Below are 20,937 nucleotides of genomic sequence, written 5' to 3' on the forward strand. Positions count from 1 at the left end.
AAAACAACAGAAAAAAAAAAGCTAGAGAAGTAAACGAAATCAGAAATCTCTGAAAGAAATACCCTCCTCCTCTGGATCTCTAGTCTGTCCCATTGTCTTGACTATCTTTTCATCGAATCCCGGATCACGTGCCGTCGCAAACCCGGTGACTTTTAAACCTTTGTTACCATTAACCAACATAGGCAAAATGAGTACAATGCACCCACCTGGATTGCAAAATGCCGCAAACGGGAACTCCTCTGCTGCCACGACTCCAGCGGCCGAGTTACCCGAAATCCAAAAATTCGGCCTTGCCGGAATCTCGCTGCTCGTGAAAATGGAACAGAATGACCAGACAAGTTCTGCCATGGGCCAGGATTTGGGTCTTATGGACCTCGACTTGCTGGAAAAGGCAGAGATATTGAAGAATTTGGCCTCGCCGTGGCAGGAAACTTCGCGCTCCGAGGTGGAACCGTACTTCTCCTTCGACGAGTCCATACTACAAAAAAATATGCCTCCACCAGAACCATGCGATACCAAGATACTGTCGTTCATGGACGAGACGCTTTTTTACATTTTCTACACCAAGCCACGCGACACACTCCAAGAGTACGCTGCTAGAGAGCTCGTGGCTCGGAACTGGAGGTATCATAGAGACATCCAAGTCTGGTTAACGAAGGACAGCAACGTCGAGCCTGTGTTGATCAGCCCCGACGTGGAAAGAGGTGTGTACATTTTCTTTGATCCGCACAACTGGGAGAAGATCAGAAAAGAGTTTGTTCTACATTACTCGTCGGTGCAAGCATAAACGAGAAGAATGCATGTATATTAGAAGCTGTCAAGCAGCCCCTGTAGCCGCCATACGTTTTCTTTCAGTTTTATTAGTATTTGCTCTAGCTAGGACCGGATCGAATTTTAGCCTTGTTACTCTTTGTGATACATCACCTTGTCCACCTTAACATTTCCATCCATGTGCGTGTAGATGTAGAGTGTGCACCTGCTTCCCTGAGTGTCCAAAAGGCAGAAGGACGGAATTGAAGACGCGAGGTCAAGCTCCTCGTGATCGTCGTCTTGGTTTTCATGCTCATTTTCCTTTTTGTCATCTTCTTTCTCTTTCTTGTCTGCCACAGATTCGCTAGTGGTATTAGCCTTCTCTGATTGCACACTTTCATTGTCATCCTCGCCCTCGTCGTCGTTAAGTTCCGGCCAGCCGAAATTGAAGGCGCCCGTAGCACTTCCTGGGTTGATGAAAAACTTTCCGTCCAAAGTATAAGCCTCCACACGGTGAGTACCGCCCCAGATAAGAATGTCCACATTTATTTCGCGTGCAAATGCCAACAACGACAACGGGTCGTTCTGCGGCACAATCTGGTAGCCGTTGGTGAAGCCTATCCGGAAATTGTCTGCTGTCACCACCTTGTAGAAAGGTAGAGCCTTTGTCGAGTCTTTCTCTCCCGTAAGGAGGCAAAGTTGCTGAGAGAGAATCGTGTGCTCGTCAAACTCACCACGGACAATGTTGAACGAAGGGGACAAGTTGTAAAGAAACTTCAACGTTTCTCTAGACTGGGTGATGTTTCCTAGGCATAAGACCTGTGAGATTTTTGGGTTGGACGGAACAGACTCGGCATTGGGGGCTAGAAGCTTTCGGAATTTAGAAGGAAGGTTTATGACCCTTTCTGGAATGAAGAGATCGCCTATTGCAAGCGTTAGCATGATGGTGGGGATTAATGGTGGGAAAGCGATTATCACTTTGTGTGGCCAGATGTGCAGGTTCAGAGATTGTTCGGCCCATATGCTGTATTTTTGGCCAGAATAAAAAACAGAAAAAAGGAGTCAGGAAGACTCGTGGAACAATTGAAATAATTCCCAATTGCCATTGTAGTCGGTAGGAGACTGGGGAGATCGCATTGGTGTAGACAGCTAGGATGATCGGAATTTCAGCAATTTCGCAGTATGGATGACATTTGAAATTACACTGAGTGATAAAAAAAATGGCATGTCCGAAGTACAGTTTTAGGATATTACATTGTATGAATATTTGCGTGGTGCACCGAATAAAAGTGGCTACCTCAATTTGCACAGACTTTCTACAACTTGATGAGTGATGTAACAAATACTTCGGAACTCAAATACACGAACATCAACAGCAATTAAACCCGACCATACTGGGGCTGTTGGTAGTATGGCTGTTGGGGAGCATTATACAGGTTTTGGTTCTGATAGTGATTATCGTCGTTGGAAAGCAACTTGTTCAACACCTGTGGGTAATTGCGGAAAATCTCATCAAAGCGGTTTCTGTTTGTCATTTGGAAAACCTCTGGGTCCTTGGCCAAAGCCACAAAAAACGTTGATACACCCGAATCAATCACCGTCAACGATATACGGGTCACCTGGCCAGCAACGACAAAGCCAAAAGCAACAAGCGGAGCATAGTAGCCTCCGTCTTGATTGTAGGCTGGCTTTGTATATCTCAAGTAGATGTACGTGAAAAGTGCCACCACATACGCAACGAAAAGAGAAAACAAATGGATGGACGTTCCGATAAAACAGTCATTGACCAAAGCGTCCATGCCCTTGAAGCGGAGAAGTTGGAATGTTTCCTTTGCTGCCTTGGTGTATTTTTTGCCATAAAGAGCAATGTAGATGTACGCATAGTGGTTGAAGTAGCGCACCATCATCTCAACAAAACCCATGATCCAATCTAGAATCAAATATCCACAGGCAGCACACATATCGTTGTCTCCCAAAGCATTGCTTCTCAATATGCGGATGAATTGCCTAAGTAACTGGAGAAGTGAAACAATAAGCGAACCTTCGCAAATAGAGCCAAAGCAGTACGTCATTGCTCGCTTGAAAGCTCCCAAAGCAGGATGTTTGGGCTCACCTTGGTCCGACCCTGCCAAGTAGTACCATGTTCCGTAGATTCCAGCAATGGTGACATGGATAATGTTCTTAAGGACCTCGGAGATATAATAGCCAGCGAAAAACACAAACACAAGGAGCCCAATCAATTTGCCCTTTGTGCAAGAACCACCGTCAATGTTACATCCTGGGTTGTTTTCGTTCGGGTCATACTTGATATAGGTGGCCACAATGACCATAAGAAAAAGCGTAGAAAATGCTCCTGTCACGACTATGCCCAAAAATGACACCATGAGCGTGGACTTGTATCTTCTCATGACATCAATGGTGATTTCAAGCACAGTGGCACTGAAAGGGATTCGCAGCCGGGCAGACCAGTACGCCCAAGCAGTGATCAAGGTGAAGACAAGGAAAACAACTGCTGCAGAGTAATAGTGGGTGGTGAAATAGTAAATGGCCGTGGCCAAGCCCAATACAACATTTAAAATTAGACCGAGCGTAATGAACATGCGGGCCCAGAAACGGGCCACTAGAATGATCAAGAACGAAAAGACAACCGAAATCACTATAACAAAGCCAAAAAGAACTGCTGTGTTGGCGTTCAAGGTGAAATAATTTTGCGTGTCGTAGATGGAGGACCCTTGAAAATCCCATGTGGATCTCATGGCATGGAGGGTGATTCCAGCCACGACAAAAAACCCAGCAACAACCAAGAGAAAGAGAATGGTGAATGGAACGTCATTAAACCGTGGCTTTTCTATTTTGAAGGCTTCGTCATAGTTTTGTGATGGCTCGGGCTTTTCTTGATAAGGAGGAGCCTGGTCCTCATAACCAGATGGAGGTGGTCCTGGAGGACGTTCATAAGCCATTTGAAAAAAGTTGTGAAAAAGATGCAATTGAAACTGGAAGACAAGGAAAGGAGGAGGAAAGTGTTTTTTTTATGCGGTCTACCCGATAGAAAAAGACAATGACACCGATGATGGGTGACTTAAAAGCGCAACATTCCTGCAACCTCTGCATACAAGTGAGCAAGAAGCGGCGAAAGCAAGCTGCGAGAGAAGTGTAGAGCCGCATTCTGCAGGCGGGAGATTCTCTTGTCGTAAATTGGAGACATGTTTTCTTGTCTTTCCTTTCCAATACATGTCGTAAGTTGGTCCTGGAGTAAAGGAAAGCATTAAAAATCGAAAGAGACTGCCCGTATGGAAGGTAATTTTTCTAGGAACTGATGATGGAGATGTTCTGTTATCAGGGTCCACAAGTTCTAGGAGCAAGATAGCCAATCTGGGTGCCGGTCTAAATTTGGTCTGACGTAAATACTATTGACTGCTATGCTACCAATTGCAGTTCCATTATGATAGCGTCAGGATTCTCTTTACGTATCTGACAATCGCAGAGTATCCTAACACCAGAAACATCATATGAACTCCACGCTTTCAGACCATATGCACACAAAATCATTTCTAATCCATCAGCGGATTGTTACAATTGTTCCGAACAATACCACGTTGCTATATCTTCATCCAGCGCTGCTTTCTCCCACTGAGGTACGCCCGAATGGGTATAGTGAAATGGTTACTCGTTGAGAACAATATAATTGCAAACAACACCGACGTACACTTGTACAATAAATCAAAGTAAGAAAGCTCAACCCGCTATTCCTTATAACGCCTGTTGGTGTTTCCTCTTTGGGATATTCCAGCCGAACGGAATTTTTGTGGGTTTCCGCGCACCTATATATACATGTATCTCGAGCGTTATCTGTATTGGCAAGATAATGAAAAACTACCTTTTGATAGCATTGGCTGCGAGTGTACTAGCATCTCCCACACAGAATGTGCAGCAGATCCCAATTCCAGAAAAGTCCGAGATGGAAAATGATTATCCAGCTCAGGAGTCCTACATCGACCAGTTATATGGCCCATTAGTCTCAACCCCAGACTCTTTGCAACACAGAAGACAATTGGTTGCCAGTGGCGTCCAAAGTTATAAGGAGGAAGAACAATTTATTGAATCCTTTCCGTTTTCGGACGGACAGTGGCTCACACAGAATATACAGAAGATGCACCTCAACCAGCAGAAAAGCCATCGCAATGCAGCACATTCGGGCTACTTGAAGTACCGGCTGCAAGTGAAGTTTCCAAACGATGACGAAACGTCTGACATTTCAAACGACCCGAGCCATTTTGGGGGAATTATCACTTTTGGCGGTTTTGACCACTTTGATTGTTTCAATCCCCAGCACTACAAGAAACCCATTGACATCGCCATTGTCGGAGCTCCTTTTGATACTGGAACCTCATATCGACCAGGAGCTCGTTTTGGGCCTGAAGCGATTCGCCTGGCTGCTCGCAGACTTGGTGGAGGTGTCACACCAGTCCGGGGAAACGGACCGCAATCCAAACTTGGCCAGGTCGACCCGTACGACCGCAGAACCCACAATTTGTCGATAATCGACTGCGGGGATGTGCCAATGACACCGTTTGACAATCGGATTGCCCTCAATCAGCTCTACCGAGGACAAAGAGCAATACACAACCATAGTGTGAGTGCTGGGGCGAAACTGGTTCCACATCCCAAAATCATTACAATGGGAGGAGACCACACTATCACCTTAATGGCGTTGCGGTCTGCTTATGAAAAGTATGGGAAGCTTGCCGTATTGCACTTCGACTCTCACATTGATACTTGGGATCCAAAAGTATTGGGCGGTGGAATTACTGATTACATGTCTTTGAACCATGGGACTTTCTTGCACTATGCGGCAGAAAATGGGTATTTGGAACAAGGTCATTGTTTCCATTTGGGCTTACGAGCACCCTATATCCGGCCCTCTTACGATAAGAAACATGATTCTGCTTGTGGTTTCGAAACCATAAGTGCTAGAGACTTGGACAGACTAGGAATGCACCATATCGTTACGAAGATCAAAGAAAGTGTGAAGGATATGCCGGTATACATTTCTGTCGACATTGATGTTTTAGACCCGGCCAATGCCCCAGGTACAGGAACCATGGAGATTGGAGGCTGGACCGGTAGAGAATTGCTTTCTGTCTTGGATGGTCTTGAAGGCATCAATTTAGTTGGAGGCGATGTGGTGGAAGTAAGTCCGCCTTTCGATACCAACAGTGAGATCACGAGTTTAGCAGCAACAGCCGTGATTGACTCATTATTGGGGCTTATGGTGGTGGAGGAAATGTAAATACTATTATATGGACGAAAAACCAAAAGAGCTATTGTATAGATGTTCAAGTAGTAGCGAAAAATATATCGAATGTTAGGAGAGAGAATCAGGTCACGTGCAAGACATTGAATGGATCATATGACGTGCGGTCAGGAGACGCGCGCGATCACGAGATATAAAACTCGGGGTTATACCCTGGGGGGAAGTCCAAGTAAGATTAACATAAGTTAGGATAGTTAACAAGTTACGAAGTATCTTTATTGAATCCGTAATTCTTACTCCCCTCAGTATCTTATATTTTATTATTAAGATCATACCAAAACTGTCCTTACAATTGGTAGCGCCGCAACAACGATTCTAGAGGAATCCATCATCAGTCAATCATGTCATCCACTACGGTCACCCCCGACATTCAACAACCTGTTACCACTGGAAACAGAAAGATCCCTGAGAAGAGGATCCCCATGTTGACCTACAACACTCCAGAGGTAGCGAAGTTGTTTCAAACTTGGATCGACATCATCAAAGAGATTTCAACAACAAAGAAGTTGACTAATGAAGAAATTATCGAATTGGTAGATAACCATTGCGAAGAAGAACTTCAAGAAGCATTTCGGACGTACCGAAACCTGAACACGTTTGAGTTAGGGTCTTTCGCCGAATGGCTCCTTAAAAGCAATGGAATAGAGAAACGTTCGCGTTCTCCATTCTCAATTATGAATGACACGCTTCAGGATATTCCTGCAGGTACGTGGCAACACTATTGTGACCAATGGAGAAGAAGAAGGAACCAACTCTACGGAAAGGATCAGACTTTGACAATCGACGATTTGTACCAGTATGCTTTCATTGAAGCAATCAGAGATACTCAGCTCCAAGGCCTTTTGAGGAACCTTGACCCTCGACCAGCGACGGTCAGCGAGTTGGTCGCTCAAGCTGAAATCTTAGCGAAGCGGTACAAGATCCCTATCGAAAGGTTAAACCGCTCTGTGGTCAAACCACACCAGTTGTTCCAAATCAAAGAAGGAAACAAGGATGCGTCAACCGCGGATAGAGGACGTAAGAGATTCAGGGAGAAACGTTACCCGACGAACAAGGAAAGTAACACCACCCAATCAAAACCTTTTAAAAGAAAGCAAGGTTACCGCTTCTCTCACTACAAAAGAAGTTCCAATAAGGATTATCTGAACCAAGATGCTGACAAAGAACAGCCAAAAAAAGACCAAAGCTGGAAGGAAGCTATGTGAACGATCGTTTCAGCGACAACTTAAGAGTTCAACGAATAGCGGTTGAGCAACAAGAACGAAAGAAGAACAAAACAATAGACCTTTCGCAGGCTCCCGATTTGCCCATAAAATATGGCACATTAGATGATTTCATGATCCCTGTAACCGTGAATGATAAATCATTTCCCGGAGTTCTCGTCGATTCAGGCTCACCCCTTGATTTCATCGACCTCGACACGGCGATCGAACTAAAGGCAGAATTACAAGCACTTGCTAAGCCTAGCACACTTACCTTCGCTAAGAAAGGCGAAGTCGACCTGGTAACACACAAGGTTACCCTTAAACTAGAAATGAATGGTTACATTGAGTACAGACCCTTCGTGGTTTATCCAAACCTTCATGATAAGATCCTATTAGGACGCCCGTTCATCATCGACCATCACCGGCGACTCGGACTTATACATCCGCTGATGCAACTCCGGCCAAATCAAACCGTGATCGAGAACGACACGAAGTACGAAGACATTAGTCTCGCAGAACTCGAAAGAGAATGTAAAAAACATAATAATGTTATACTGACTCTCCTTGTGCAAAGGATTGAGTACGACGAGGATGCACATCCAGGCATAGTCCCTGTTGATTTCGACCTAAAACGTTTTGATGACGTTGTAACGGACGCGTTACCCGCAGGTCTACCTCCTGATAGGAAGGTAAAGCATCGAATTACTCTCGTCCAAGGTTCTACCCCGCCGCACCGACCTCCGTACAGATTGTCACACAAAGACAAACAGGAACTATCTACGCAGATTGAGACTCTATTGAAAGATGGACGAGTAATCCCGTATGGTTCCCCTTATGGAGCACCCGTGATCTTCGTGCACAAGAAAGATGGTACCAAACGCTTGTGCGTGGACTATCGTGCATTGAACTTGATCACCATTAAAGAACGATTTCCGCTACCCTTAATTGATGATATCTTTGATACCATTCAAGGTGCGAAAGTCTTCAGCTCCCTTGATCTTCACTCTGGGTACCACCAAGTGGCAATCGCGGAAGAGGATTACGACAAAACTGCGTTCGTAACGCCTTACGGTCAGTACGCGTGGAGAGTAATGCCTTTCGGTCTAACGAATGCTCCGGCTACGTTCCAAAGACTTATGAATGAAATATTTCACAAGATTCTCAACAAGACCGTGGTTGTCTATCTAGACGACATCCTCGTTTTCTCGAAAACGCAGAAGGATCACAAGCGCGATTTAGAAGAGGTATTTAAAATCCTCCGAGCAAACAATCTCATCGCTAAAAGAAGGAAGTGTTACTTCTTCCAAACAAGGTTGAATTTCCTTGGACATGTGATCAGTTCGGAAGGAATTTCCCCGAACGAAGACAAGATAAAAGCCATAAGAACTTGGCCAATCCCGAAATCAAAAAAGGAGGCATTAAGCTTCTTGGGATTGACGACATATTATCGTCGTTTCATTGAGAAATACGCTCATATCGCAGCTAGTCTATACGACTACACCGCTGAAAAAACTAAATGGACTGAAGAACAGACAAGACTGTTTAACGAGCTCAAGGACAGATTAGTTTCTGCTCCTATATTAATATTACCAGATCCAAAGCAGAAGTATGTCGTTTACACTGATGCAAGTGATCGCTGCATCGGTGCCGTCCTACAACAAACGGATAAACATCACAAACTTCTTGGAGTCGTTGCATACGAGTCAAAGAAACTCAGTGGAGCGCAATTAAATTACCCGGTACGCGAAAAGGAATGCTTAGCAATTCACTACGCCCTTAAGAAATGGCAACACTACTTAAGTGGGACAAACTTCATCGTATACTCTGACCACCAGTCCTTGAATTATATTCGCACGACACCCCATCAGAATCCACGTATTTTACGTTGGTTAGAATTCTTCGCACGGTTCGACTTTGAAATCAAATACATTCCAGGACCCAAAAATGTGGTCGCTGACGCTCTTAGTCGCCAACCTCAAACCATTCATACGGTAAATCGAATCGGCTTACTAGAAGAACCTGACGTGTTGAATTTGGAGGTCATGAAGGAAGAATACATCAACGATCACCAGTTCGTCGATGTCTACAAAATCTTAATCGAAAAGCAACCTATTGACCCACAATTAAAAATACAAAACAAACTTCGCAAGTACACCGCATGCGATGGCCTTTTACGCTACGCCATCTCCACGCACGACAATCCACGACTATGCGTTCCGATCGGGGTTGTGCGTCGCCTCCTATTACGACAAGCACACGACGCGGATTTGAACAATCACCCCGGGGCATTAAAGATGTGTGAGACCTTGAGCAGACAATATTACTGGGCCAACATGCTCAAAGACTGTAAAGCTTACGCGAGAACATGCGAAGTCTGTCAACTAACGAAAACTGCCACACAATCTCCATACGGCTTAATCATGCCAATGCCCGTCCCGCAACAGCGATGGACAGAAATATCAATGGACTATATCACAGGTATGGAAAAGTTAAAGAACGGAAATGAAAAGGTCTTAGTGGTCGTCGACCGCCTTACCAAAATGGTACACCTTATTCCGACCCCGTTAGAACTCAATACTAAAGCACTTTTCAATATATTTATGAAAGAGGTTGTCCGATTACACGGAATACCAGAAGCAATAACATCTGATCGAGATCCGACCTTTACCAGTCACATGTGGAGTGTCTTCTCACACTTCCTAGGGATCGACAGACGAATGTCTACTGTCAACCACCCACAAACGGATGGACAGACGGAAAGAATGAACCGAGTGGTAGAACAACAAATTCGCGCCCTACGACTCACGCACAGTGACCTCAACTGGGAAGAACTATTACCTATTGCCGAGTTCGCAATCAATGGGTCATATCAAACAACCATTGGTACTACACCTTTTTTCGCTAACTACGGATTTCACCCTCGTGTTCACTTCAAACTTCCGTCTGATGACGACGTTTCGCTCGACGAAACCATAACCTTAAATGCTAAAGACGTTCTACGATCACATACCACTGTACTTTACCAAATTCGAGAGAATATGGCACAGGCCCAAGACAGCATGGAAAGACATGAAAATCGCCACCGACGTGAATTGATCTTACACCCTGGTGAGCTAGTGGCTATCAAACGCAAACATCTATTTCGTCTGGACTCTCAAACCAAATGGTTACACCCTTACGTTGGACCGTTTACGGTGGAACGACGTATCAACGACAACGCGTACGAAATCAGGCTCCCACCTGATATGCCAACGCACCCAGTCATTAACGTCGAAAATCTTAAACCATTCCTCGAACGAGACCACGATGTTTTGCACATACCGCCATACTCACCACTTGATTTAGATCAACGAATCAACGACATCACTGAAATTACTAAAGTCGACGATTTGGGAATCTTCATACACGTACGCTGGAAACACTGTGATCCTGTCTTGACCACCAAAGTTCATATTGCTGCCTATCGAAAGATAGCCCGTGAGAAACGCTGTCAACTCGAACAAGCGTACAATCACATGAAAGAACTAGACAAACAGTTTCATTCTGAACTCAGTTGGGATACACCTCCGGACAGAGGCCCAACACCTCCGCCAACAACAATGCCTACGCGCAGGCTTCCATCAATCCATGAACCTGCTATCGATCGAGGACGACCGAGATCTAGGAGGGGGAGAATGTTAGGAGAGAGAATCAGGTCACGTGCAAGACATTGAATGGATCATATGACGTGCGGTCAGGAGACGCGCGCGATCACGAGATATAAAACTCGGGGTTATACCCTGGGGGGAAGTCCAAGTAAGATTAACATAAGTTAGGATAGTTAACAAGTTACGAAGTATCTTTATTGAATCCGTAATTCTTACTCCCCTCAGTATCTTATATTTTATTATTAAGATCATACCAAAACTGTCCTTACATCGAATATCCAAAGGGCACGTGGTCTAGTGGTATGATTCTCGCTTAGGGTGCGGGCGGTCCCGGGTTCGATTCCCGGCTTGCCCCTTGGATATTATTTTTTGATTTTTTTCCTGGCGCGAATGATTACATTGCCACTAGAGTTGGCGGTCTTGAATGCCAAACTCTGGCGTCTTTAGTGGAGCGCGCATTCTGGACACCTCTCCTATATGGATACCTTCTTAACTAAGATGGGATAGAACCAAGAGGAGTTAAAATCCGAAATTCGCTTTTTTTTTTCGTGACGGTGATCATTGATTGCCTCAACCGTCTGTCTTCCGTTTTGTGTCACTTGCTCTTATCCCCGTTTCAACGGAATTACGTGGACGGCTGGTAAAAGCGAGGCTACATAATTTGCTCACACTGAGACATCGCCTAAGAATCATAGAATTGGATTGTCATTCGAAGACAAAAAAACCGTAATGATTTCCATTGGTGAACGGTTTTCATTCGTGAAACAAACGACATTGGAAAACCCAAGCATTTGAATACTCCACATCAAAAGCCACAACCTTTGGACCGAGGACGGGGAAATAAAAATCCTGCTCACAAAATCGGACCGGCGCGCCGTTTGACGTTAGCAAGATGCAATTACTAAGATTCGGCGCCTAACGTACTTTTCCGAGCACCTATATATACAAGCGATGAACCCTGTTATTCACAGAAATTCATCGTGACAGAAAACAAGGAAATACAAAATCCAAAAACATAAAAGCATGTCGACTGGAGCTGGAAGGCTAAGTGCTGGGAATGCTGAAACCAAAAATACTAATTTTTCAGACTTAACATCCACTAATGTGACTAATACCTATAATGCCAATACTGCAGACTCCAATGCTAGCATCCAAATTAATAATGAACACAATAACGAACACAATGGCGATCCCAGTCTTTTGGCCCAATCTAATGAAATGCCAGATTCAGAACTCTCTAGCCCCAGCGATGAGTACGAAGTGAATATGGAAGAAAAATCCAGTGGAGAAAAATCTTGCACAGCAAAGTCTTTGGAGGAGCAGAAACCTCCCCAGCAGCTTTTGGACATTCCAGATGGCGGCTACGGGTGGTTTATTGTGCTTGCGTGTTTCTTGATCAATTTCAACTCTTGGGGCGCCAACTCGGGCTTTTCCATTTACTTGTCGTACTACTTGAACAACGGCACGTTCAAAGGTGGTGACAAGTACGATTATGCGGTCATCGGTGGCATGACATTCGGTGTTGGCTTGTCATTCTCGCCCGCCATCAACTACATCCAGGGCAAAATCGGATTACGCACCACGATCATCATTGGCAACTGTTTCCAGTTTGCTGCTTTAATGCTTGCATCGTTTCTGCGCAAGCTCTGGCAGTTGTACTTGACGCAAGGTATGCTCCAGGCCTTCGGGCTTGCGTTTGTTTCGTTGCCTGCGCTTATGCTTTTACCTCAGTGGTTCAAGAAGAAAAGAGCGTTTGCTTCGGCAATTGCGGCCGCTGGTTCAGGCTGTGGCGGTATAGTCTACAACTTGGGCATGCAAAAAGTGTTGGAACTGCGGTCTGTGTTCTGGGCCATGCGTTGTCAGGCCATCATCTGTTTCGGACTACTCTGGTTTTCCATCTTTCTTGTGCGCACAAGAATGGAGGTGAAGTACACCATTTTCGACGCTGCAGTTTTGAAGACCATGGGTTTCTGGCTCTTTTGCCTCTATGTGGTGCTCTGCATGTTTGGTTATGTGATTGTGTTATACGATATGGCCAATGTTACCACATCCATGGGATATTCTGCCTACCAGGGCTCGATTGCCTCGGCCATGGTGCAAGTCGGGTCTGTTTTCGGCCGTCCGATAGTGGGCCATTTCTGCGACAGATTCGGTGCTGTCACAGTTTCTGTTGTGGCCTATTTACTCTGTGGGATCCTTGTTTTGGGCATGTGGATCCCAGCGAACAACTATGCCACCATCATCGCCTTTTGTGTGATCATGGGTAGTCTCATGGGTCTGATTTTCGCTACGGTGCCTGCCATTTTGTCACTTTTGTTTGGCTTGCGCAGAGTTGGCGTGGCTCTTTGCATGAGCTGGGTGTTTTTGGGTTTTGCTGGTCTTGCATCGCCGGTCATTGGCTTGACTTTGAAAACTGGAAATCACGGCTACGTTTCGGCGGGACAATACCACCACAGTGCTATATTCTGCGGCGTTTCCTTCATTGCATGTTCTTTTACCCTCTTGATGATTAGAGGCTACTTAGTATCGCGGCACTTAATGTCGGACGGAAACGATGCAGACCATGGTCATCTTCATATGTCGGTGCCTATCTGGGGGCCGATCAAAAACTGCTTGCGCAAGGCGAGACACATTTGATACTGGCGGGCTATCTACGAGTAGGTGCTGTATCTGGTTTGGAGGGAGAGCTGAGTTTGCTCTCAGGTAATAACAACTTGTGCATAATAATTTATTGATACTCGGACAGTGCAATTAATAACAGAAAAACGTATCTGAACAGAGTAATGTACATCAACAAAGTATTGTACATCAAGAGTAATGTATATCAACAAAGTATGTACATCAAGAGCAATGGATCAACAAAAAACTTAAATACGAGCTGATGAGTGAGCGAATACTTTTTCCAAAATTGCATAACTATAGTAGCGACATCCAAGATTCGGTCTCTGCTCATCACAAAGCTGGAAACCTCGCCGAGACACAATTCAAAATCGACAGAATTGACAAATTAAGAAAGGCAAAATCAAAGAAATTGAAAGCTAAACCATAATTGACTGAATGAAAGCGAAATGCAAAAGCAATGGCATTGAGAGGTGAATGAATGGGTTTCAATTTGGTGTACCATTTATGTTATTGTCTTCCAGAACTAATTCACCTACAAGATTCACAAACACGAGCAAGAAGAACAAATCAAAAGAAAAAAAAAAAACGACAGAAAGAGCAAGACAAACAATAAAAAAGAAGCATTATACTATTCATAATGCCAAAACCTACTCTGCGATCGCGATACTGGTCTCACCTGCAGACAACAAACTGGCATCGCTACCACATCTTCTCTTCCCATACACCAATGGAAAACAACGGAAGCCCGTCGCCAAAACGAGCGAAAATAGAACCCACAGACCAAACCCTGCTACATTTGGCTGAAAATGATACTGAATTAGCGCACGTGCAGGCGTATCTGTCTCCAGTCCAAAAAGCGCTTCCGCCCAATGCCAACTCCGTTACGCCGGAGCCCCAAAAGGACGCCGCAAACCCGCTGGCGCAAGAAAAACAGGTTGGAACATTGGCAGTACCGGCGGGAGTCGAGATGGAGTCTCGAAATCCTACTAAACAAGAAGCAGAATCTGGCAATTCCACATATTCGGTGACTACAGGTGCTACAGGTTTTGAAATCCAAAACAGAACAACAGACGGAGAGAAGGTTGATGGCACTGAAAGCCATGCTTCTGAAACACAACCTCAAAATCCAGGATCGTCTGTAATTTCCTATCCGGAGTCTGGTCTGGGAACTCCAATGAAGACTGAAGCAGTAACTTCGGTGTCTGGAGTAGCGGGCACCGAAGTTCCAGGCTCTGCTGTTTCTGGTACGGTTCCTGGTATTGATGTCGCGCTGTCTAGATCTGCTGGACCCACTTCTGGACCCACTGGCCCATCATCTGTCTCTGCCATCGAAACCTCCCATACAAAACATCCTGTGAACAAATCCAGACTCGTTGTTCTTGCGGGAAAATGCCTCCAACACCACATCCTAGACCATTTGCGCAGTCTTCGGCTAGTCCCAAATGTGCCAACGACAGAAGTGTCGGCCGATCGCCTCTCGACCTTCCCCTTCAAAGAGTACACATATGTTAACTTCTGTATTGAGTACGACGAGACTTTCTCCGAGTCGCTCGATAAAATCATGCGCTTTTGCGAGAGCGAACGTAACATTTTTGCCAAAGCCGATGAAATCGCCTATCACTTCATCTTTGAAAAAGGCAAGAAATGGGCATCGTACACCCAGGCAGAAAAGACTCTGTACGAGAATTTTCTCGCGTGCTTGAACCGAGTAGCAGGAGAAAAAGTTACCCAGTGCTCTTTGGTCAATAAGTACGACATGAGCACAGTGTACGTTACAGAAAAGGAGGACTTGGCCCGTCTAGGTCAAGAGATACAAGCAGACTGTGACTACTGGAAAAACTTGAAGATCTTCGACTACGGCGAAAACTGTATTCGTTTTCTTCCTGGGGTGAAGTTCCCCGACTCAGTTCAAGTGATCAATATAGGAGGCGGGTCCTCGTTAGAGACTTTGGCTGGGTTCAAAATGCCTGCGCACTTGAAAGTTCTAATCGCATCCAAAGGCTTGATTCCTTCCATAGATTATATTTCGTTTCCCCAATCACTTGAACGGCTTGATCTTCTGCAAAACAGAATCTTTTTTCTCAACTACGTCGAGTTCCCTCCGCATTTGAAGGCTTTGGATCTCTCGCAGAATCGCATTGATAGCCTCAAAAACGTCGTTCTACCTCGTGGCCTCGAGTACTTTTCTGTTTCCCACAACCCAATCGAATGCATAAAGGGCGTCCGGTTCCCAGAAACTATCCAGTACTTGGACCTTTCATGTATTCCGAACGAGTCTATGACAGGAATAAAATTTCCAGATGCCACAGTTTCACTCAATCTCCAGCAGTCCATGACAAACACAAGAGGACTTAAGCTACCGCCTTTTGTGAAAGAGTTGAACTTGGCATGTGATGGAGTTAATAGCATCAATCCGCTCCGGCTCCCCAATTCGATCGAAAAGTTGTTTTTGGCCCACAACAACATCAAAAGCTTGAGTAAAGTGGCGTTTCCCTCGGCCCTCCGTGAGCTTTATTTGGGAAATAACATGATCACCACATTGAAGAATGTGCAATTCCCGCCTGGGCTTGAAGTACTAGACTTGGAAATGGATCCTTACGCAGAAGAGAACGAAAAATACATCACGACATTGAAAGATGTGGTTCTTCCGCCCAACTTGCGCATATTGCGCTTGGGTTATCATCTGATCAAAGCCATTGAATCGATGGAGTTTCCATACAACTTACAGGAGCTTAGTCTCCAATACAACGACTTGCGAGTGTTTCGAAATATCCGTTTCGGCCCCAAGTTACGCATTTTAGATTTAAGCGGGAACCAAGATCTCTTAAGTGTGGACAGTGTTGTGTTTCCCGAATCTCTAGTGGAATTCCGCATTCCGTCGTTGCTCCTAAACAATTTGCCTGCTACAGTTGTGGAACGAGCCAACAAGCACGAGTTGACACTCACCAAGTCGATGCCATACACTATATAAAAAGGATGTTTTAATATACAAGGTGTCCCCAAGTTTCGCTTAGTCCTCTTCCTCGTCAGAAGATTCCTTGTCCTCGGCCTCTTTTCTTTCCAAAAGCGCCTGCAACTCAGCATCTTCGGTTGCGGTGACGGCTTTAGGAGCCATAGTGACTTTGCAGTTTCCGCCCAGTGCTTCGATAGAAGCCACCACTTTTTCGATGGCTTTTTCCAACAACTCGACACCCTGGTTCTTGTCCAAGGCTTGTGTAGAAATCACATACAATGGAGCAGCAACCAATTTGGCCTTGACTTGCATTTGCTCTGTGGATTCAGCTTCGGCAGCTTTCAACGCAGCCTTGATGGCATCAATACCTTCGTATGAGAAGCAGGACACCTCAACATCAGCTCTGATTTTGATGGCTTGGGGCGTCAATCTGCGGCCAATGTACAATTTCAACTCTTCTAAAATCTCGGGCGATGGAGCCTCGATGTCATCGAAAACCGATGGGTCTGTAATCAGCAATTTGAAAGCGTCATAGACATGGCCGTACTTTCTCAGCAACGGCCAGCCGACGGTCTGGTACAATTTTTCCAAAGAAATGTTGAACTTCTCGGCACAGTGTCTCAAGATGGAGTGGACGGCCTTGGACTTGTTGTATCTTTCGTCACACTTGACAATATCTTCTGCAGAGACTCTTCTCTTGGACAAATCAATGTAACCCTTTTCCTTGTCGACTCTCAAGACAACGGCAACCTCGTTTTTGCCCACACGGATCAACTTCTGGATCGACCGGATCCGTCTTCTCGACAACTCACTCAACAAAACCATACCTTCGATATTGTCGTATTCAAGCAACTTGACGTAGGCGCCCATTTCGGCGATTTCCTGGACATTCACCATCACCACCTCATCGACCTCGGGGTACTTGTTTTCATAGAAACGGCAGTTGGAGCTACTCATTTTGGATGGTGTTTTGTGAAAGAGCGGTAAGCTTGAGACCTAAAGCCATCTAAAATTTTCCAGTGGGTCGTGCACGACTACATGATGGTTTAGACTATCTACACTTGGGGGCGAATTGAAGTGAAAAAAAAAAAAAAAAACATTATAGAGACATTAATCGCTGTGAAAAGACGAGAGAGGTCGTTTATTTGGTGATGTTGGGTTGTGCTGTTGGGTAATCAGACAGATTGAGAGAATGAGAAGGTAAGTTGTGAGTGTAGAACTCACATACATGAGAAACAATATTCAAAAGAGGTAAATTATATAGTAGGCGAGCGGAAGACCGGACGGAGAAGAAGAAGAAAAGAAGGAGAAATAGAAGAAGAATAAGAAGAAGAAATAGAAGAAGAATAAGAAGAAAAAATAGAAGAAGAATAAGAAGAGGTGAAAAAGAAGGAAAAAAAGATGAAGAATGAGAGATGTGAATTAAGTGCGAAGTAGCACAATGTAAGTATGGCAAACACAATGTAAGTATACCGCATAGGGTAGGTGAAAGTAATGGCCATTCATCTGCCATACTGAAACAGCATCTATCAATTGAAATGAATCATAAGTATACAGCTTGCCAACTTGTGCAATCTGCACGAGTTAGAAGTAATTGAACTATAGAACAATAAATCGACAAAAAGTACAAGTCAACCAGCCGACACAAAACCCTTCTAGCAAAGCCTGGTAGCCATGTAATAACAATCAGATTTGCTGATGCTTATGAGATGACTCAAATCATATCAGTACCCCGAGAAGTAACACTATTGCACTGGTATAGCCTTTGAAATTGTCTAAACAGTTCAGTCTAGATAAGTCTAAGCTTTCAACAAGCTGTTGCAACAAGGAACCAACTATAAAAGCTTTAGAAGAGAATACAATTGCTCGATAATTCCTCGGCCTGGTTTATATATCCTTTATCTGAGAATGCGACTTGGGTGCAAAATCGCTGCCCGTCTCACAAAACCAACCACTTTCTTCATGGAATACAAGGTATTCAAGCCAGCAAATTTCTACGTCCACAAACGCTACGAGATCCAGGAAATCTTGGGCAAGGGATCGTATGGCGTTGTTTGTCTGGCCATAGATACCAGTGCCCAGGCAATGGAGCCAGTTCGTCTAGCAGTGAAGAAGGTATGTCGGATTCTCCGCAAAGAGGTTTTGCTCAAACGAGCCATTCGGGAGTTTCGCATGATGAAGTTCTTTCGTGGCCACCGAAACGTATGTATATGGTTTGCGGGTTTTGATCTATTGATGGAAACATCTCATTGTTTTTCTTTATTGTCCTGTTGGAGTAGCTCCTGGGCCCAATAGTGTATTTACGTCCTTCGTTTCTCTAACATCAGCTTGTCTCTCTCGTGGATGTCCACTATGTCACGCTCGTTCCTTACGAAGGCCTCTACTGCTTCCAGGAACTTATGGATTACGACTTGGCCCGAGTCATATACCTGGCGGTGCAGTTTTCTGAGTTTCACATCCGCAGCTTTGTTTACCAGATTCTCTGTGGGGTGCATTTCGCCCACTCGGCCAATATTGTGCACCGAGACTTGAAACCAGGAAACATCTTGGTGAATTCGCAAGGGGTGCTCAAAATCGGCGACTTTGGCCTCGCCCGCTCGCTTGTATCTTCTCCAGCTGCCGTCCATAGCCCTATAACCAACTACGTGGCTACTCGCTGGTACAGGGCGCCCGAACTCATACTCCAACAGTCAAATTACGGGAAGCCCGTCGACCTTTGGGCCGTGGGATGTATTTTGGCCGAGCTATATGGCCGCCGCCCTCTCATGCCGGGAAAGTCGCTGCTCCAACAGCTCCATGAAATAGTAAAGTATTTGGGTTCTCCGCCTCGAAGTTTGGCTCGAAGCAGTTGGGACTTGCCTGTGTGCAACTTGCTGCCCATTGCTTGGGTTTCCGTTTACCCATTTGCTTCTGAGGAAGCTTTGGATCTCTTGGGCCAGCTTTTAGTCTGGGAACCTTCCAGAAGGCTCCTGGCATCCCAAGCACTTAGACACGACTACTTAGTATCAGTAAGTAGCCAGAAAGAGGTACTGGCTCTGGCTCCATATAAGGCAGGCCCCGAGGAACAGGAAAAGGATATCGAGCTGCTAAGCGAGTTGCTACAACAAGAAGTAGCACTTTTCCAGAAAGAACGGGCCACGGGACAGGCGTACTAATAAAGATACATATTGGGCAAGTTCGAGTACCGAAGACGGATATCGAAGAAGATACATGACATCTAAAGAATGTATCTCAAAACATGGCTCAAAAAAAGCAGTGCATTAGAATTGAACATGCTGATTAAGTGGTGCACGAAATCAGGGCTTGATTAATTGTTCATGATACGAGAAAAAGGAATTTAGCCAAATAACTAAACCCATTTGCTGTAAGTACGTGGCCGTACCCATTGTTCATGTCCACTTTGGAAGAAACGAAGGCTTATTCGAAAGCCGCAGTTACAGGTTTACTGATAAGTTGATGCCTGATGTAGATGATTGTAAGAACAGAGCAGCTAAGAACAATATGAGAAGCCTTTCCAAGAGAGAGGAGGGGTTTTCTCAAGCCAGCCATCGAGACCTGGATGTGTTTGAGTTTTCTTGCGGAAACTCGAACTTTTCATGAGGATATTTGGATAATTCCGAACTAGTATTTATTATCAGTGTGCGAGAGGAATCTTCTGATGCTCTAAGCAATAGGTATAACAATCTGATCATAATTATGGATTTATATCAACTTTTGCTATAAGTGGTGAGGAAGTAATTGGTACTTATTAGCTGGGTGATCAGCTAGTAGTAAGTACTCTTCATTAGGTTTTATATGTTCTACTGCTCAATTTTAGTTGTGAATAGTTTCAACTCTTATGTTGACCATACTACACATTGATTAGAAGCATTCTCTAATCTCCAAAATTAGAATCACTTTACGAATCGAATACCTGATTTAAGTATCCAGCGTTTTTTGGCCTAATTGACGTACCACATCTGCAAATAGCAAATATCAAGCTTTCTGAAGCTGCATATCTATCATCCATCCATCATTCCCAAACCTTCTAGATTGTGCCAGCTGATTCTTCCCCAGTATTCCGATTATGTGCACTCCACTGACATCGTACCCCAAGGCTTATCGCATTCTTGCCATTGCTCCCCCAAATTAACCTTGAAGATTTGCATTTCTTCAGCAAAAAGCTCTAACACGTTCCACATACAATCTTCGACCCAAGAGATTGCATTTCGAAACGTCTCTCATACCCATACCTAAACTTGCCCAATAAAGAGCCAGAACAAACCTTTAACCTCAAAGACAGAAAGGCACAGCCAAATAGAAAAAAGAGATCGTATACTGATATATACACTAGAAGGTTCAGTGCATTGATTCCTTTACCGAACTTGCCATTATTGCTTCAGCCCGGTCTATCCAGACTATCGATTTCAATATCTTGATCTGATTATCCCTGAATCTTTATCAGAT

General features: G+C 44.7%; 10 protein-coding genes and 1 non-coding gene across 11 annotated transcripts; 8 read left to right on the forward strand and 3 right to left on the reverse strand. All coding sequences in view use genetic code 12, as the record gives it.

The window, feature by feature from the left end:
• Positions 1-187: 187 nt before the first annotated feature.
• FOB63_003650 (CCR4-NOT core subunit) lies at positions 188-787 on the forward strand (the record flags this gene model as incomplete). Its single annotated transcript, XM_002615208.2, has 1 exon — positions 188-787. One exon carries the CDS (start codon positions 188-190, stop codon positions 785-787), a length of 600 nt encoding a protein of 199 aa, XP_002615254.1.
• Positions 788-903: 116 nt separating this feature from the next.
• Positions 904-1,692, reverse strand: FOB63_003651 (retromer subunit; the record flags this gene model as incomplete). Its single annotated transcript, XM_002615207.2, has 1 exon — positions 904-1,692. The coding sequence occupies one exon, from the start codon at positions 1,690-1,692 to the stop codon at positions 904-906; it is 789 nt and encodes a 262-aa protein (XP_002615253.2).
• Positions 1,693-2,129: 437 nt separating this feature from the next.
• On the reverse strand, positions 2,130-3,710 carry FOB63_003652 (uncharacterized protein; the record flags this gene model as incomplete). Its single annotated transcript, XM_002615206.2, has 1 exon — positions 2,130-3,710. The coding sequence occupies one exon, from the start codon at positions 3,708-3,710 to the stop codon at positions 2,130-2,132; it is 1,581 nt and encodes a 526-aa protein (XP_002615252.2).
• Positions 3,711-4,615: 905 nt separating this feature from the next.
• Positions 4,616-6,040, forward strand: AFP99 (Afp99p; the record flags this gene model as incomplete). Its single annotated transcript, XM_002615205.2, has 1 exon — positions 4,616-6,040. The coding sequence occupies one exon, from the start codon at positions 4,616-4,618 to the stop codon at positions 6,038-6,040; it is 1,425 nt and encodes a 474-aa protein (XP_002615251.2).
• A 365-nt stretch (positions 6,041-6,405) lies between these two features.
• Positions 6,406-7,269, forward strand: FOB63_003654 (uncharacterized protein; the record flags this gene model as incomplete). The annotated part of the gene is made up of 1 exon (XM_066102340.1): positions 6,406-7,269. The coding sequence occupies one exon, from the start codon at positions 6,406-6,408 to the stop codon at positions 7,267-7,269; it is 864 nt and encodes a 287-aa protein (XP_065958358.1).
• Positions 7,270-7,400: 131 nt separating this feature from the next.
• POL93 (Pol93p) lies at positions 7,401-10,982 on the forward strand (the record flags this gene model as incomplete). Its single annotated transcript, XM_066102341.1, has 1 exon — positions 7,401-10,982. One exon carries the CDS (start codon positions 7,401-7,403, stop codon positions 10,980-10,982), a length of 3,582 nt encoding a protein of 1,193 aa, XP_065958359.1.
• Positions 10,983-11,199: 217 nt separating this feature from the next.
• On the forward strand, positions 11,200-11,271 carry FOB63_005601. Its single transcript has one exon. It is a non-coding gene; the product is annotated as a tRNA-Pro (tRNA).
• Positions 11,272-11,939: 668 nt separating this feature from the next.
• Positions 11,940-13,553, forward strand: FOB63_003656 (Major Facilitator Superfamily protein; the record flags this gene model as incomplete). Its single annotated transcript, XM_002615204.2, has 1 exon — positions 11,940-13,553. The coding sequence occupies one exon, from the start codon at positions 11,940-11,942 to the stop codon at positions 13,551-13,553; it is 1,614 nt and encodes a 537-aa protein (XP_002615250.2).
• A 622-nt stretch (positions 13,554-14,175) lies between these two features.
• Positions 14,176-16,509, forward strand: FOB63_003657 (uncharacterized protein; the record flags this gene model as incomplete). The annotated part of the gene is made up of 1 exon (XM_002615203.2): positions 14,176-16,509. One exon carries the CDS (start codon positions 14,176-14,178, stop codon positions 16,507-16,509), a length of 2,334 nt encoding a protein of 777 aa, XP_002615249.2.
• A 39-nt stretch (positions 16,510-16,548) lies between these two features.
• Positions 16,549-17,448, reverse strand: SUI2 (translation initiation factor eIF2 subunit alpha; the record flags this gene model as incomplete). The annotated part of the gene is made up of 1 exon (XM_002615202.2): positions 16,549-17,448. One exon carries the CDS (start codon positions 17,446-17,448, stop codon positions 16,549-16,551), a length of 900 nt encoding a protein of 299 aa, XP_002615248.1.
• Positions 17,449-18,890: 1,442 nt separating this feature from the next.
• On the forward strand, positions 18,891-19,646 carry CSK1 (mitogen-activated protein kinase; the record flags this gene model as incomplete). The annotated part of the gene is made up of 1 exon (XM_002615201.2): positions 18,891-19,646. The coding sequence occupies one exon, from the start codon at positions 18,891-18,893 to the stop codon at positions 19,644-19,646; it is 756 nt and encodes a 251-aa protein (XP_002615247.2).
• Between the last annotated feature and the right edge of the window lie 1,291 nt (positions 19,647-20,937).

This window comes from Clavispora lusitaniae (assembly GCF_014636115.1).
Source record: "Clavispora lusitaniae strain FDAARGOS_655 chromosome Unknown tig00000105_pilon, whole genome shotgun sequence".
NCBI lineage: Eukaryota > Fungi > Ascomycota > Pichiomycetes > Serinales > Metschnikowiaceae > Clavispora > Clavispora lusitaniae.